This window comes from Ovis aries, chromosome 3, assembly GCF_016772045.2.
Source record: "Ovis aries strain OAR_USU_Benz2616 breed Rambouillet chromosome 3, ARS-UI_Ramb_v3.0, whole genome shotgun sequence".
Taxonomy (NCBI): domain Eukaryota; kingdom Metazoa; phylum Chordata; class Mammalia; order Artiodactyla; family Bovidae; genus Ovis; species Ovis aries.
This window is the reverse complement of record NC_056056.1, coordinates 57,664,865-57,683,084: the sequence shown is the minus strand read 5'-3', so window position 1 is coordinate 57,683,084 and position 18,220 is coordinate 57,664,865. Positions and strand designations below refer to the sequence as shown.

General features: G+C 52.6%; 1 protein-coding gene across 4 annotated transcripts in view; it reads right to left on the bottom strand.

Moving 5' to 3' along the window:
* Window positions 1-18,220, bottom strand: part of ATOH8 (atonal bHLH transcription factor 8) — a 41,157-nt gene that overhangs the window by 7,117 nt on the left and 15,820 nt on the right. The window contains exon 3 of one of the 4 annotated variants that reach the window (XM_042246057.2): window positions 1,915-16,322. The exons of the other annotated variants lie outside the window; for them this stretch is intronic. Coding sequence (XP_042101991.1) covers window positions 16,311-16,322 — 12 coding nt within the window. The 3' untranslated portion in view covers window positions 1,915-16,310. Of the gene's footprint in view, window positions 1-1,914; window positions 16,323-18,220 lie in introns of those variants that run through there. 4 annotated transcript variants of the gene reach the window in all.

The window sequence follows — 18,220 nt, the reverse complement described above, 5'->3', positions numbered from 1 at the left end:
GGCAAGCAAAAACTGTTCAAATTTATTAATCTTTAAAAAATACTGAAAAAAAAAAAAAGACAAACAGGGAGGGCATCAGTGATGTACACTATCAGGCATTATTTTACTTTCATCTTTGGTGGGGGGGTGGGGAGGGGCAGGGAAAGCTGAGCTACACGGCTTGTGGGATCTTAGTTCTCTGACCAGGGATTGAACCCAGCCCTTGGCAGTGAAAGTGCCAAGTCCTAACCACTGGACTGCCAGGAAATTCCCTATCTTTCACTTTTATGTAAACCAATACGTAGGCTAAAAGGGGATTTTGTGTTTGGTTCTAAATGCTGAATGCTAGGTTTCATCTTGGCCTGAAAGTCAGTGAGGCTCTGGGGCCCTGGGGCCCTGCGCAGGCTGGTTGATCTCTCAAGAGTCTCAGTTTACTCATCTTTAAAATGAGCACGGTAATAGTACCCACCTTTAGGCCAGCTGCAAAGAATCAATGGGACAAGGGAGCCACATGTGCCCAACAGGGTCTGACCCACAGCTGAAGCACCAGTTCCCATTCCTGCAAAGAGCTGGGTCCTTGGGGTGACTCACTGGTGTTTGAAAACATCAAATAATACCAAAGGCTGAAAAGTCTCAAAACAAGTAACCAGAAATAGTCACAAGGAACCAACTGCCATCTTGGCCAGAAATGTCCAGAACAGGAAGCAATAAATCTGTGCGTGAATGCTCAGACGCTTCAGTCATATCCAACTCTGCAACCCTATGGACTATAGCCTGCCAGACTCTTCTGTCCATGGGATTCTCCAGGCAAGAATTCTGGAGTGGGGTGCCCTTCCATTCTCCAGGGTATCTTCCTGACTCAGGATCAAACCCACGTCTCTTATGTCTCCTGCATTGGTAGGTGGGTTCTTTACTTACTAGCACCACCCGGGAATCCCAAGATGGTGTGTGCACTAAGTTGCTTCAATAAGCACAATTTTTAAATCACTGAAATCACATTCATAATGAACAAACAAGTGAAATGTGGTATATTCATACAAAAGAATATTACTCAGCCATAAAAAGGCATGAAGTACTGACACATGACAGAACTTGGATAAGCCTTGAAAACAATATGCTAGGTGAAAGGATCCAGACACAAATGTTCAAGTATTATATGATTCCATTCACACAAAATGTCTATAACAGGGAAATCTATAGATTTGTGGTTGCCCAGAACTGGGAAGGAGACAGGGACTGCTAAAGCATAGGGGTCTCTTTTGGAGCTGATAAAAATGGTCTAAATTGGGGGTTCCATGGTGGTCCAGTGGTTAAGACTCCACACTGCCAACGCAGGGGGCCCTGGGAGTTCCACTCCTGGTCAGGGAACTAGATCCCACACGCCACAACTAAAGATGCTGAAAGTGAAAGTGAAGTTGCCCAGTTGTGTCCGACTCTTTGCAACCCCGTGGACTGTAGCCCACCAGGCTCCTCCATCCATGGGAAAAGATGCTGAGGCCGCACTAAAAAGAAAAAAGATCCCACATGCTGCAGAGCAAAAGGCAATGAATATCCAGCGGGCTGCAACTGAGAGCCAGTGCAGCCAAATATTAAAAGAAAAAAGGGGGAAAGAAAGAAAACGCTCTACATCGGTTGTGTGGATGGCCACATTTTGATGAAAATCCTAGAATCTATTGGATTGTAAGCTTTAAATGGGTAAACTATAATCTCAACAAAACCATTAAAACTTCCGTACATGCATAGGGAGTACAGGTTAATTGTGGAAAACTTAAAACACAGACAACTAAACAGAAGAAAACCATTTAAGTCACCTCCCCCTCCCCACCCAGAGAAACCACGGTAGCTATAGGTGATTGCTCTTCCACGTGCTTTTCCTTTCCTTTTTCTAGTTTTAAATTTTTTTTGTTTTTTATTTCCTTACTATTTCCATTTAAATTTTATTTCTTTTATTTTTGGCTGCCCTGGATCGTCGTTGCTGCATGGGCGGCTCTCTGGCTGTGTTGCACAGGCTCCCCTTTATGGTCGCTTCTCTTGTTGTGAAGCACAAGCTTTAGGGTTGTGACACCCAGGCTTAGTCACACTGAGGCAGGTGGAATCTTCCCAGACCAGGGATAGAACCCATATCTCCTGCATCGCAAGGTCGATTCCGAACCATGGGACAACCAGGGAAGCCTTAAGGCGGCTCAGTGGTAAAGAATCCGCCTGCCAAGCAGGAGACACAAGTTCGATTCATGGATCAGGAAATCCCCTGGAGGAGGAAATGGCAACCCACTCCAGCATTCTTGCCTGGGAAATCCTATGCACACAGGCGCCTGGCAGGCTACAGTCTGTGGGGGTCGCAAAGAGTTGGTCACGACTTAGTGACTAAATCACCACCACCACAGTTGATTTACAATGTTGTATTAATTTCAGGTATACAGCAAAGTGATTCACTTATATATACATATATATTCTTTTCCAGATTCTCTTCCATTGTAGATTACTGCAAGATATTGAATATAGTTCCCTGGGCTGTATGTCCTTACAATTTATCTATTGCATACAGCAGTGTGTATATGTTAATTCCAAACTCCTAATTTATCCCTTCCCATTGTTTTCCCTGTTAGTAGCCATAAGCTTGCTTTCTATGTCTGTGAGTCTGTTTCTGTTTTGTAAATAACTTCGCCTGTATCACTTTTGGATTCCACCTATAAGTGATATCATATGATATTTGTCTTTCCCTGTTTAACTTACTTCACTCGGTATGATACTCTCTAGGTCCATACATCCACACACTTTTCCTGTGCTTAGGCAGACCTGTATCAGATTTCTTGGGAGTGAAATCAGCTTGCACAAACCATACCGCAAGCGGGTGTTTGTGTTTTCTCGAACATTCCAGCCCATTCATCTTTGCATTTGGCAGACCTGCTCCCACATCTCCAAGGGGCCTAGCTCTGCTGAGGTTATTCTGGGCACATGCAGAGGACTGGGCTTCTGGCCTCCACATTTCCCAGGGAACTGGAAGCAGGTATGGTTCAGCCCACCCCCAGCGCCTCCTGCCTCGCCTGGCCCGGGCGCCACAAGTGACAGGCAGGAAATTTATGAGCAGTTGGAGCTGGCTGCTGTTTGCTGAGGGCGGGAACATGGTGTGAATCAAGGATCACACTGTGTCCTGGCTAGAAGGACTCTCAAGGTCTTAGAGCTGCAAAGTGATGGCCAGAGCCCCTTGTGAGCTGGAGGACTCCACCTAGGGACCATGAACTGGGGGAAAAAATTCATTTACTCAACAAAGATTTATTGAGTTCCTCCTGAGTGTCAGCTCTGTGACAGGCACTGGAGTTAGAGGCCTTGCCCTGGGGCAGCTTATAATCTAACCCCAGGGCAAAGCTGAAACCACCTGTGGTTTAGTGGCTAAGTCGTGTTCAACTCTTGGAGACCCCGTGGACTGTAGCCTGCCAGGCTTCTCTGTCTGTGGGATTTTCCAGGCAAGAATACTGGAGTGGGTTGCCATGTCCTTCTCCAGGGGAATCTTCCCCACCCAGGGATCGAACCTAGGTCTCCTGTGTTGCAGGTGGATTTTTACCAACTGAGCTATCAGGAAAGCCCACTGAAATCACTGTTGCTGGTAAATGCTGTCTAGTCACCTTTCCCCTGTCTCACCAAGCCGCTCACCAGAGGAGTGAATTCAATTGTCAGGGGTCCTGGGCTATAGGATGCTGTGACTGTCTGTGATACAAGGAGGCCAGGTCAGGAGCATGTCTTGGTCCAGCAGTCCAAACTCCTTGCTGCTGGGACTTTTCCTGGTGGTCCAGTGGCTAAGACACAGTGCTCCCATGCAGAGGCCCTGAGTTCAATCCCTGGTCAGGGAATTGGATTCTATATGCCGCAACTGAAAGTTCACATGTCACAACTAAAGGTCCTGTATGCCGCGAAGAAGATAAAAGATCCTGGTGCCTCAACTAAGACCCGGCACAGCCAAATAAATAGATTCATATTTAAATAAATAAATAAGCCCCTTCAGATTGAGGCCAATGGATGTGCTCAGACCTCAGGGTCAGTCAAGCACACACGGAAGAACTTTCCTAGTGGTAAGAAACAACAAGGGTTACCGTGCTAAGCACAGGGGATCCCTCCTGGGCTAAGATGCTAGAGGTGGCGCTGGGACGCAGGTACCAGGAGCAGCTCTGAGACATCCCCATGCAGTCAGTCCCCCAGGCCCCCTCTATCCTGGTTACAGCCTAGCTTCCAGTTATTCCTGCCCACAGAAACAGAGACTACAGGAGGGTGGGGCTCTGCTGGTCACTGTGTCCCCAGTTCAGACAGTGAGGCACCAGATCCACCTCACTGCAGGCTGGGGACATGTGTCTCCCTTTGAAGCTTCCAAGAGCTTCATGCCGACTTCTCCTCTGTCTTCTGTGCTCGAGTTATGGTTGGTGCAACTGCCATCGCCTGCCCACTCACCCCACACAGTGCCACCATGAGCTCCTGACAGAGGAGGCCAGGTCGTCCTCGGCTCCCTGTGTCCCCAGACCTGGGGACAGAAGTCAGCGGATCCACTGACAGAGGCCTTGTCTGGAACCCACCACACTCCTTTGCTGTTGTACGGCCCTTGGGAGGTGGCTGTTGCTGTGCCCATTTTACAGATGGGAAAATGGAGGCCCTAGGATGCAGGGCTAGGATGCAGCACAGCAAAGCAGAGCCCTAAGCCCCTACAAGGTTCAGCTTCTTCACCAGCAAAGAGGACTAGAAAGTCCCCAAGCCATCCACCCAGCTGCTACCTCCTTGGTTCTAAGGAAATCTCAGCCTTCATCCACTGGGGCCTAAGTGAAGGTGGCTGACCACGGGAGGCCTGGCACTCCCAGAGTCAGGCCAGTGCTAGAAGGGAGCCCATGGTCCTGCAGGGGACCGGCAGGGAGACCCCAGGCCCCACCATGCCGATGCCTTCTTGGGCTTCAGACCACTCTCTCTGGTGGCCAGGCTCTGCTTCTGTCTCCATACTCGGCCTGTGTGTCTCTGTGCCAGCTCTCTCTTGACCGCCCCTCTGTCTCTCTCTCCAAGTCCCTCAGCCTGTCTGTCTTTCTTGGCCCCCATCCCACCCCACCCCACAGTACAGGGCGAGGGTCAAGCTGGCCTGGGTGAGGCCTGAGCCCCAGCTGCTGCAGCCTCCCATCTGCTTCCCATCCTGGGAGAGTGTCCAGCCAACTCCACTTGGCTGCACACTGCTCTTCGAGACCCCAGAAGCACAAGGAGCCCCTGACCTTGCCCCACAGACAGGCTGGAGGGGAGCAGACAGCTGGGCAGACAGGTGGCCCAGCCAGGTGAGGAAGGTTCTGCTCCCTGGAAGCTTCCCATGGACCCTGACTCATGACTCTCACACGATCCGCCACCAACACTACACACACACACACACACACACACACACACACACACCCAACCACAGTGTCAGGGATCCCCGGGGCTTAAGATCGCTCCCAACCACCCTTCTGCACATCTCTGGTCTCCCCTCCCCAATCCTTATAGCAAATTGACAGCAGGAGTGATGGGGCACCAGCCAGACAAGCGAATCCATGCCAAAGTGCCAGCCTGCAAGCCTTTGCAAAGCCCGCAGCCTGCAAGCCTTTGCAAAGCCCGCAGCATGTCTTTAGGAGACCCTCGGTAAGAGTCTAGCTGTTGATATTTCAGGATGCGTGGAGGCAATAATGGGGTGGCTGGGAGAAGCTGTGAGGCCCTGGACAACCCGAATAACCAAATGATTTCTGTAAAAACAGTGTCCAAACCCCTCCTCTGGCCCTTCTTATTGTCCCTAAGCCCCTTACATCTAGACTCTGAAGCTACCATGGGATCCAGGTTGGGGCATCTCTGATCAGGGCTCTTTACTCACCACCACCTTGACTATCAGTGACACCACAGAGGTTCCAGGAAGAAAAATGTATGTTTCACCCACACATGTACACACACACACTTAAATGCACACAGAGACACCCCCGAACGCACACCACCCCCATTGAGAGGCTAGGCAGCATGGTGGTTAAATGTGGCTAGGGCATCAGACCCTGTGTGAAGCCTTACTTCCCCGTTCTACCAGCTGTGTGAATCTGAGCAGTTACTTAACCTCTCTGTGCCTCTGTTTCTCCACCTGTAAAAGGGTAATAATAGTAGTCTACAGTCTGAGGTTGAAGAGAGGATTAAAGAACACAATGGCTGGACTTGGTGATCCAGCGGTTAAGAATCTGCCTCCCAATGCAGGGGACACAGGTTCAATCCCTGGTCCAGGAAGATCCCACGTGCCTTGGGGCAACTAAGCCCAGGCGGCACAATTACTGAAGCATGTGTGCCTAGAGCCTATGCTCCGAAACAAGAGAAGCCCCGCTTGCTGCAGCTAGAGAAAGCCGGTGTGCAGCAATGAAGACTCACCCAGCACAGCCAAAGATTAATTACTTTTAAAAAAGAACACAATGGCTGGGAAGCCAAGCCCTTAGCGCTAGGCAGCCACGTGTCAGTGCGCACATGTGTGTATGTGTGTGTCTCCCCCATTTGCATGTCAGTTGACCACGACAGGAACTGTGTCTCCCCATCAGGTGACCAGGGCTCTGCTGGGCGCACCAAGGAGATGCCCATGGGATACCGTGGAGGACTGCTGGAAACAGCTCACTTGCTTGGACTTCCATGCTTCCTTTCATTTGGGGAACACTTTTTGAGTGTTCAGACCATGCCAGGCTCCATTCAGAGCACGTGAGTGTCCCGCGGTAGGCAAAACAGACAAGGACCACCCCCTCCACCCGCCCAAGAGAAGCAGCCCCGAGCTGAAGTGAGTTTCCCTAGAGAAAGGAAGCGCATGTTTTCTGTGCCTGAACAGCTTGGACAGGTCCCAGTTCTTGATAATTGATGCACTTCCCTGCATTCTCCGTCAGATGCTACTGGATGTACTTTGGCTTCCTCTTGACAACTCAAGGTCAAGCCCGGGGAAATCAGCCTACAGAAGACCCTCCAGGTCCTGGAGGCTTCTGGGCCCTTTACCCTGACACCGAATGGCTCCATGCCTCCTGGCTCTTCTGAGCCTCTGGTGTTGCTCTTTTTGTTCTTCCCACGCCATTGGGCCACTGGCTGTGGTTCTGGGGGCTCTCACTGCACCTGCTCCAGGAGCTGGCCTCCCAGCCCTTTCTGCCCGGCTGCTCTGACCTGGGTCACCAGGAAGTCATGCTCATAAGAGCTGTCCACAGATTCAGCGCAGTGGGCTCAGAAGCAGGGCTCCCCTGTGAGCTTTCCCGTCTGGCCTCTGTGTTACTTACCCCGAGTTCCAAAGGGTGGGGCCTTTGTCGGTTTTGTTCCTCAAAGTGAACCAGTACCTAGGACAATTCCTAGCACATAGTAGGAATTCATTTATCCTTGAAGGAGAAGGTGGGATGATTTGAAAGGACAGCATTGAAACATATAAGCACCATATGCAAAATAGATGACCAGTGTGAGTTCGATGTATGAAGCAGGGCACCCAAAGCTAGTGCTCTGGGACAACCTAGAGGGATGGGGTGGGGAGGGAGGTGGGAGGGGTGTTCAGGATAGGGGGACACATGCATTTCTATAGTCAATTCAAGTTGATGTATGGCAAAAACCATCGCAATATTGTAAAGTAATTATCTTCCAATTAAAACAAATAAATTTTTAAAAACTACTTATTTTTAAATAAATGTAAAGGGTCCTTCAAGCTGGCTTCATCTTTTTGTCCCCATATAGAGATACAACAAATGACGAACCACAAATGGATACATGTATGTGTACAGCTAAGTCCGTTCTCTGTTCACCAGCACCTATCACAATGTTGTTAATGGGCTATGCCCCAATACAAAATAAAAAGGTTAAAGTCAGAAGAAAAATAAAAGAACAACGGCATGTAGTGGGTTGGCCAAAACGTTTGTTCAGGTTTTTCTCCACGATCTTACAGAAAAGCTGCTGAACTTTTTGGCCAATCCAAAGTATGCAGAGGAGGAGGGTTCTGCCCCTGGGTGTGCAGGGCTAAACCTTTGCAAATAAGCACACTCGCTGCCACCCACACCCTCTGTGTGTGTGGTGGCGGTGCTGGTGGGGAGGGTGTCAGGAACGCCTCACTGTCCTGAGGGCGGAGGCAGAGTAGTTCTCAGTAACACCTTGTCACTGCTCTCTGGGCTGTGGGTGGGGTCACTGGGCTGCCCCTGTGCGCCCAGCTGCCTGGCTCTACCCTGCCTACTACAATGGAACCCCGCTAAGGGCTCCTGATCCCTCGGAAAGAGAGGGAGATTTGAAACCTATAAGTTCCGGGCATCTCCCCAGTGCCGGGAACTCAGCCCACCACGTGTGAGGCCCTCCATCTGATTCTGGCAGATAGTGACTACTTATGCCCAGCAAACCTGTGCATGGATGCACACACAGCAGAGGGACAGACCTGGTGTCCACTGCCTAGCAACCCAGGGTAAGTCACGGGATGGGGAGGGGACACGTGGGCTCCCTCTGCTCACCTCTGTAATGGACAGCAGTGACCTCTAGGAACACCAGTGACTAACAAGCTCATCCAGCTGATGAGGCCCTCTCGTGGCCATCATTGCCTTGAACCCTCCTCACCCGAGGACATCTCTAGCCATGTCTTAGAAGAAAGCAAAGCTTGGAGAAGGCCCAAGGCGACAGAGCTCACAAGCGGCTGGGCTGAGACTCAGACTCCAGCCCCCCAGCTTGAAGCCCTGCACTGCCAGACCTCTCACCTTGGGAGAACAGGGGCCAGTGATGGTCTAGACTCAGGAGTGCCTGTTTCACAGAAGTGGATGAGCCTTCCTAAGTCTTGCCCAGCCACCCGGTTGGATGGCCCTTGGCGACTTCACCCCCCTAAGTCCCAGCCTCCTCATCTAGCTCCGTTAGAAATGTGGATTTCAGGAGGTCCCTGCAGGACTAAAGAGGACAAGGAGTGTGAGAGGCTCTGCACACTGCAAAGCACTTGCAGACTGATGAGGCCACCAGGGGCCTGGCGTGGCCACCTCTGTTCTCTGAGCCTCAGTGCTGCGCAGCGAAAATGGGCTGCGTCCATGCTCAGTCGCTTCAGTCATGCCCAGCTCTTTGTGGCCCCATGCAGTGTAGCCAGCCAGGCTCCTCTGTCCACAGTATTCTCCCGACAAGAATACTGGAATGGGTTGCCATTTCCTTCTCCAGGGGATCTTCCTGGCCCAGGGATTGAACCTGCATCTTCTGCACTGGCAGGCGGGTTTTTTACCACTAGCACCACCTGGGCTACCGGCCCTTAATTTGGGGAGCTGCAGTGAGGAATGGCAAACTCACAGAGATGAGGTTCTGGTACTGTGGTTATGGTTATGACACTGTTTAGCCTCACTGGGAAGAAAATCACTCTGTCACGACTCCAGATCAACTTTTGAGAGATTAGCCACGTGGCTGTTGACCTGGCTGCCCTCCTAGCTGAGAGGACCTGATGTCCTCCTCTGTTTCAGGGAGAGCACCCCCTCTTTCAGGTAAGGGATGTCTGGAAAGGATTGACTGAACTGGTGAGGAGACAAAAGCTCTTACTGGCAAGGCCCTGCCCTGCCTTGGATGTAGTATGTGGATGAAGTACTCAAGTGCTGTGGCAGCCATTGTGTAGCCATGAGGTAAAGACCAAAAATGAAGCCTGAAGTCTCAGCATCACCAGAGCCTTGGAGCCAGGGAATAGTTACCTCCCTTCACCTTTCCTAACTGTGAGAAACAGGAGCCCTGTTAGTTTAAACTGCTGCTTGAGGAGTTTCTGTGATCTAAAAGGCAAAGCTTTTCTCACTGATTCAAGCCAACAAGATCCAGAATTCCCCAAACAGGAGCCTGGGAGGAGCCCAGGGGCACTTCCGTGTCTGTGTCTTGAAACCCCTAGCTGGTCCTTCCTAGAGTCTTAGCCTCCAGCCCAGGAACATTCAGCCCCAGACGTTTGGATTTTCATGGAAGGAATGCTGTGCATTATTTAGTGGGTGGGGCTTCCCTGGGGCTCAGATGGTAAAGAACCTACCTTCAGTATGGGAGATCTGGGTCTGATTCCCGGGTTTCAAAGATTCCCTGGAGAAGGGAATGGCAACCCACTCCATATTCTTGCATGGAGAATTCCATGGACAGAGGAACTTAGCAGGCTACAGTCCATGGGGTTGCAAAACATCAGACATGACTGAGCGACTAACACACATACACATGTATGTGCCGGAGCTGGGGCACAAAGATGAAAGGGCTCACAGTCTAGATAGATACATTAAACATACACTGTAATGTAATGTAGTACAGAGGTTTTTTTTTTACTTGGGGTATAACTGCTTTACAGTGTTGTGTCAGTTTCTGCTGTACAATGAAGTGAGCCAGCTTTATGTATACATATATCCTCTCCCTCTTGAACTTCCCTTCCACACCACCCTATCCCACCCCTCTAGGTCATCATGGAGTACTAAGCTGAGCTCCCTGTTATAGAGCAGCTTTCCACTAGCTATCTACCTTGCACATGGTATCGTGTACATATGTCAGTTCACAGTATAAAGCTTTAATATCACATAATTTATCAGGTAACAAATTATGTAAAAATACAATATAACGACAAAAAACGAGCTCTAAAATATTACATCATAGAGGATCACATAATATAATAAGTTCTATCAAAGTGTATCACAGGATGCTTGCCTGAATTAGACTTTACTCACCCCTGTGTAAGGGCATGGAAGTGGCCGTGCTTTGGGGCCCTGAGGAGGCTGCGCTGGGGGTCAGTGAGGGCTTCCAGGAGGAGCTGAGCCTTCCAGCATGAGCAGGAGGTGGCCAGACAGACAGCAGAGAAGGGCATTCCAGGCAGAACGGACATTATGAGCACAGAGGCCAAAAATAGCCCCTCTGGGTGAGGAGTTCCATGTGGCTAGAGTGTAAACTGGGATAGCCAGAGTGACCGGCTGGAGCCAGGTCACTTGGGGGGAGGGGCAGGTGCCTGTGGGAAGCCCCTGAGGGGTCCCAAGCAGGACAGGGTGGCTGTCACACCTGGCTCTCAGCAGAGCTGCAGGGAGGGCCTCAGGTGGGGGTGAATCGAGCCAGGGAGGAGCCAGGCAGTGGGGCCCCAGGTCGCCATGAATTCTGGGCAGAGAACAAACACCTTGAAGGCGTGAGAGGCTCCCTACTTCACCCTCTAGAAACACTTACACCAGGAGGTCAAGGAAGGCAGTGATCTATACTTTCCCCTAGAACAGGTCTGCCTCCAGTCTGTGGGGGCAGGAAGAAAAAGGATGACCAGCTTGAGGACAGGTGGGGAACTAGGGCCTGCTGGAGCTCCCTGTGCCCGGCTGTCCATTGTACCAACGGCAGGGGCTCAAGGCTGGGCAGTGGGCAGGACAGGCCTGGTCACTCCAGTGGGAGGGCAGTCTTGCCCCCCTGTCCCCTGCCTCTCCCTGGTCCTCTCGAAGTCTCTGGGCTAGAAAGCAAGCTCTGGTCACTGGACAGACCACATCATCACCAGAGGCCTGGGGCCAATGGCCACCCGTCCTTCCCCAGGCCCGCCTCAACTTTGGCCCCACAAAGACCAGGAGACTCGGGAGGAAAGGCAGAGTTCACAAAGCATTTCACATCCTTTGTGCCACTGACCCCTGGAAAGACAGGGAGGCAGACTGGCATCTCCCAGATAAGACAATGGAGCTAAGCCACCAGTTGCACAGCCCCCAGGGCAAAGCTGAGACCAGCCTCAGCGTCCAGACCACACATCTGCCCACCCAGGCCTCAGCAGAGCTGGGGGAAATCAGCCCACACACAGCCCTTCGGATCAGGAGATCAACTGCCCTGACATTGTGATAAGTCTCAGTATTTTGTCCTGCGGAGCTGCCATCTCTCCAAGTGAAAATGGGCAGAGAGGAGAAAGGCGTGAAGTACCGACCTGAGTAAAGCGCAGATGAGAGAAAAGTGAAAATGTAGTCACTCAGTCGGGTCCGACTCTTTGCGACCCCATAGACTGTAGCCTGCCAGGCTCCACTGTCCATGGGATTCTCCACCAAGAATACTAGAGTAAGTAACCATTCCCTTCTCCAGATCTTCCCGACCCAGGGAACGAATCTGTGTCTCCTGCAATGGCAGGCAGGTTCTTTTACTGTCTTAGCCAAAGTGCAGATGAAATGCCCTCCAGAGCCAGAGCCTCAGCTGACGTAGGAAGAGCCGACAACCCATAGCAGTATGGAAGACAGGATTTTTCCACTGCTGGGGTGAAGGGTGGCTGAGTTTCTGGGTCTCACGGAATAGTGTGGGGGGCAGGCAAGGAATAAAGGTTGGTAGGACTTGAGAGAGGCAAGAGGAAGCCCCCAGTTCCCTGCCCCTGACCTGTGACACCCCCATGCAGTCACCAGCATCTGACACCTGGGGAGGGGTCACTGTCCCCACCTCCACCTGGTACCCTGGGCCTGACTCTCAGCTCCTCCTCAAGGGTCCAGAGGGGTCTGAGGGAGGCAGACAGGCCTTGCCCTCTCCTCTCCTCCCCAGTGCGGGCCTCCCAGCGGCCAGTACTCCCCCAGCACCCCAAGGGCCCCCGATGACCCTCCCAGGAGGCGCCCAACTTCCAGGCAGACATCTCCCAGAAGTTTCTGGCAGCAGCAGCAGTTCTTAAAAAAGGCTTCATGTCATACTGCAATCAGCCAAGGAGCCCGGCACTGGGTGTTTCATTAATGCAGCTCTTCTCCCTAAGCGTCTCCTTCTGATGAGATGGTGGGGGTCTCTGCACCCTCTCTGCCCTCCACCCTTCCTCCAGTTTATGATTTTCTGCTGCCCTGTCTGCACCATGCCCTCCCGGGCACCTTCTTCCTGCCCTGTCTCCTCCAGCCAAGGTTTTACAAAAACAGTCACTTCTAACCATCCCCAATTTTTACAGCTTAGAGAACAGGAAAAAAAAAAAAAACAGTCGGGCATCGTCCAGGAGACTTAATGAGGTGGCCTTCAGGCACCTCGGAGGAGCAAGAAAAGTCACAACTGGTGCAAGAAGAGGAAGAAACAACATTAAAAGCAAACAAGGGGAAACGAAATAAAAAGCAGAGATAAAGAGTCGGGAGAAAACAGCGGCGCCTGAGAAACAGGGATTCCAGCCGCCAACTTTTACGGCGTCCAGCCCTGTTATTCATAAGCGAGTTTCCTCTCTCACAAAGGACCTTTTGCACGGTTTTCCCTGCTGCCTCCAAACCAGCTGCTCGCGCTGTTGTATCGTGAGTGATGATGAGGCTCTGAAAGGGTTTTTTGGGAACAGATGGCCAGGGGAGAGCTGGGGAATGTGCCAGCAGAGGGCTGGGCGGGCTGCCAAGCCCTGCGGTGACTGAGTGCTTGGGCTTCCAGCTCGCGTGCTTTCCCTGCCCTCTGCCCTCCGTGGCGCCAGCAGGCCTTCCCAGCGAGCGCTCGGAACATCTGGAGTCTGGGGCTGCCAGGAGGGGGGGCCGCGGCGGCCGGGCGGGGGACCCTGTGTTCCAGCGGAGCTCCCAGGGCTTCGCCACCAGGCCTGCCTCGCGGAACAGCTAATCAAAACCACAGCGCCCGAATGGGAACCAGGCGCGCTCCCAGCTGCAGCCAGAGGCCGCCGGGCGACTTAACCTGGTGTCAGGCCTTGCTGGCGGCGGCGGCGCTGGGGGGCGCGGGGAGGGTGGGGGTGGATCGGGGCTGCTGACACCCCCACCCCCAGACCAGCCCACACCCCCTTCACCCCCAGAGGCGGAGGGCTATTGGCTCCCCGCGTCTAAATGGAGTTTCCACGCGCTGCAGTCGCCGGACTGCTTACATAAGAGCTGTTGCTCCCCTCACCCACACCACAAGGTCCTGTACCCCCATTTGCTGGGGGTCTCCCGGGGCATGGGCCACCCTGCTGGGCGGTACGTGAACTTTAGGGCCCTAGGAGATTGGAACCAAAGAAACAAAGCGGCTCCACTGCTTCTAAAGCAAGACCTTGGGCAAGTTACTGCACTTCGCGCGGCCTCAGTTTCCCCTCCGTGCAACGGGGGAAGTGGTGCCAAAGTGCAGGAGTAGCAAAAGGGGTAGAGACAAATTATGGGAGGTGCTTGGCACCCAGTGGGCGCTCCCCACCCAGTCAGTGTGGTCTCTGGTGTTCGTGCGGTGGTGTTCAGACACTCAGTCATGTCCGACTCTTTTGTGACCCCCATGTTCTGCAGCCCACCAGGCTCCTCTGCCCATGGGAATTCCCAGACAAGAATACTGGAGTGGGTTGCCATTTCCTTCTCCAGGGGATCTTCCCAACTCAGGGATTGAACCTACATCTCCTGCTTGGCAGGCAGATACTTTTACCGCTCACCAGGGTGAGTCTGTTTAACAGCATTATGATCACGTAAAACCACAGGTTACTGCTTGTTCTTTGGTATGAACCCATGAACTTTGAAAGCCCATGAGTTTCTGGGCTGGTGAGATGCTCACCCGCTTTAAGGACGCAGGGCCAGAGCTCTGCCCTGAGCGCTGGACGAACAGAAATCCCCTATTCAGAATGATTTGCTCTGGTCATTCATCCCTTCTCAGCACTGCCTGTTCCTGAGATGATCCTTCCTGGGGCTCCATATGAAGCTGTTACCTTGTAGCTGTAAATTCATGAGACTTCCTTCCTGGCACTGAGAAAAGGCCAGCCCTTTCTCCTATGGGATGTTGTTGAAGCCTTCCAGCAAGGCGGCAAGGAAGGTACGGAAACTCTGCCTTTACACATGCGAGAACAGGGGCTCAGAGAAGTCAGGGAACACACCCAAGGCCACACAGGCAGAAAGTACCAGCGCCAGGACTCAAACCCTGGTCTCCAGAGCCAAAGCCTACTCTTTGCCCACTCTGTGGTCTTGCCAAGGATCTCCCTGTTGTATGTGCCTTAAAGTCAATGACAGCAGCATAGAAACTTAAAAGAACTGTAGGGTTCTCTCAACCGACCCCCCACCTATAGCATCCTGGATGGGGGACCACCAAGTCTTTCAAGCGGTTTCCAGGGAGTACCCTGGATCAAAGCGGTGCTCCAGGGGCTTCTCTGAGAGGTAGTGGCTTAAGCATCAGAGGGGACTTTCCACGGTCTCTGTGATTTTCTGAGTGGGAGACTTTGCTTCTTTCTCACCGTCAGAGACCCTGAGTTTTCATTCACACACAGTATAGAGGGGAGGAGGGTGGGGGTCTGTGAGTGAGGGGAGGGGAGGGGGAGGAAGTGAAGGGAGTGTGAAAGGAGAGGGGAAAGCAGCGCCCCAGCCTCTTCCCCACCTTGGGACCACCCGGGGAACATCAGACGGCCACGTCCTGCGTTCCAGGGCAGCCAGCTCCAGCCTAACCTGGGAGGCTCCTTGGCCAAACGAGCCCTCCAGCCCAGTGCCTGCCAGCCCTGTGGACTCACGGTGTCAAATGTGAGAGGGGAAACAGCAGCTGAGAGAATGCTCCACGTTAGAACAAACAGCTGGCGACAAACGTCTATGTAATTGGAATGCCAGAAAAAATAAATTGCATCCATTTTTATGACGAGAAGGGAATTTGATGGTGGTTTCCCACCACCCCCCTTCTTTCCCAGCAGAGAGGGGCTCCATGGGCTTTCAAAGCACATGGTATTTAACTCAGTAACATGGCCCAGAGGATGTAGAGATAGAACCTCCTCTCACCACCCCATTTCCATGCAGGGGGCAGGAGGGGGAAGCGGCAGAGGGGCCCCCCCGGGCACCTCTTACTGGCCAGTTCCTTAGGCCTCTGAGCCTTGGATTCATTGTTCCTGGGACAACACCAGGCTTCCCAGATGGCGCTAATGGTAAAGAACCAGATTGCCAATGAAGGAGACATAAGAGAGGTGGGTTCGATCCCTGGGCTGGGAAGATGCCCTGGAGGAGGGCATGGCAACCCATTCCAATATTCTTGCCTGGGGAATCCCATAGACAGAGGAGCCTGGTGGGCTACAGTCCACAGGGCTGCAAAGAGTCGGACATGACTGAAGTGACAGCATTCATGCACAGGGGACAACACCAGTCTCCACCTTGAAGGGATGGGGCAGGGAGGAGTCAACGGGGTGATCCGTCGGAAGTACTAAACACCCAGCACCACGCCTAGCATGTGAACCAGGCTCTAAGAACGTCAGGTATTGTCAGTATTCTTGTGGTGCACTGGGGTCCCAACAGTCTCTGTGAGTGATTTTCAAATCTGTGTGAAATGCCTGTGATGGGCAGAAGGGAAGGGAGCAAAACACATTTAGTTATTTAGATAGTTAAGGGGCTGAAGCGACTTCAGCTCAGCAAGTCTGACCAGAAAGGGCCATAGCAATCACTTCCGGGGTCAACTCACCTTGGAGATGTAGAAGCCAAAGCCCCAATGAGGGTGACCATATATGCGACGGGGGGACAGAGCTCGGACAACGCCGCTCAGTGGGCACTCTGGGGACACAGGAGACACAGGAATTGTGGAGTTGCTGTCTCCCACACTTCAGGGCTCAGGAACAGTCCACAGAAACAGCAGGTCCCTCCAGGTCTGCGGCCTGGGCTCAGACACCAGACAGAGAACACTCTCGGCTCCCACTGACCCCCTAACCCCAAAACCAATGTGCCATCTCAGCTTGCCCCCAGCACCAAAACATAGAAGTCTGCACCTGAGATGTCCTTCCAAAGAGGAGTGCGACTACCCTCCAACCTGTCATCACCACCAAAGGCACTCCCTGCCCAGAAAGCAGCAGGAGAAGGGGGATGACGTGGATCTGATGGAGCCACACCAGTCCTGGCCCCTCTTCTGGCTGAAGACCACCCACAGGTGAGGAGCAGCCTCTAGACTTGCAGAGCCCACCTTTCCGGTCCAGCTGGCACTGACAGCTACAGTCACAGCCTGGGGTCACCAATCATTGCCCAGGCAACTGGTACAGCCCCAAGCTCAGCACACCATGACTGATTTTTCTCTCTGTGTGTGTGTCCATGGGGATTCTCCAGGCAAGAATACTGGAGTGGGTTGCCATTTCCTTCTCTGGGTGATTGTCCCAATTCAGGGATCAAACCTGAGTCTCCTGCATTAGTAAGTGGATTCTTTACCACTGAGTCACTGGGGAACAGCCCCGAGGCCTGTGAGCAACTTGGTGGGGGACAAGAACTTACTGGCCATTCATCATCAGGGCTTAAACTGTACCATCAACGTTAGTAGCTGCTGCTGCTGCTATTGCTTTTGTTGTTGCTATTATTATTGTTGTTATTGTTGCTCTTATTTTATTCAATAGCTTCAAATCACTGGAAGGCAGTGCCCTAGATCGTAGGAAACTGGTCCTCTCCTATTCTGAGGTCCAGCAATGCCGATCCAGCCCAGGTGTGGAACAGCTCTGCTGCTCTTTCTTCCCCTCCTCCTCAGAAGCTCCCAGGAGTCGCTGCTTTAAAAACAGGAGCTGCGGAAACATGGCCCAGAGCCAGGTGCTTAAGGCACATTATCTCCGGCTGCGGCCGGAGTCGGAGCTGAACTCTGTGGAGCCGAACTCTGTGGAGCCCTTCCACTCCTCCCACCTGTCTCTCAGCTGGGCAGCCTCTGATGCACCTCTCTGCATGACTGGGGCTTCCAGAGGGACCCTGGATCCTCAGAGTCACATCCTGTGAGGCCCAGAGTTGGAGGACTCACCAGTCAAGGAATGTGGGTGCGCACCTCAGCAAGGCAAGGCTGGGGTGGGCAAGAATGTGCTTGGGGCCCAGGGGGTAAGTCAAGTTCACTTTAAATCCTATTCTTAACACAGGCCTGGAGGGACAAGGCAGCTTATCAGCAGACACAGAGCACAATCTCTCAAGGAGGCATCCTGGAAAAGGGTCACCCAGCCCCTGGGGCACATGAACTGTGAGGGAGCCACCCTTGAGTGGGACCGCTCAGGGTGCCATCGATGGGATTGCTGGTGATCATTTATGGAGGACCTCCTTTCAGCTGGTTGCTTACATCAGAATGTTTTTTAGTTTCCTCCTTTCTTTATCCTTCATTGGAATGTAAGCCTGACTCACTTGCATCCCCAAACCCTCAGGTCGCCCTGAGTGGCTGCAGGGGATGGGTAAGAGGGGCTTCATCTGAAACCCCCACCCTCTGACACCCCGCTGCATCCACATGCTCTGTCCACAGAGATTGTGTGTGTGAGTGCTCTAAGTCACTGCAGTCGTGTCTGACTCTTTATGACCCCATGGACCGTAACTCCTCTGTCCATGGGGATTCTCCAGGCAAGAACACTGGAGTGAGTCACCATGCCCTCCTCCAGGGGATCTTCCCAACCCAGGGATAGAACCAGCACCTCCTGCATTTTCTGCATTGCAAGCAGATTCCTTAC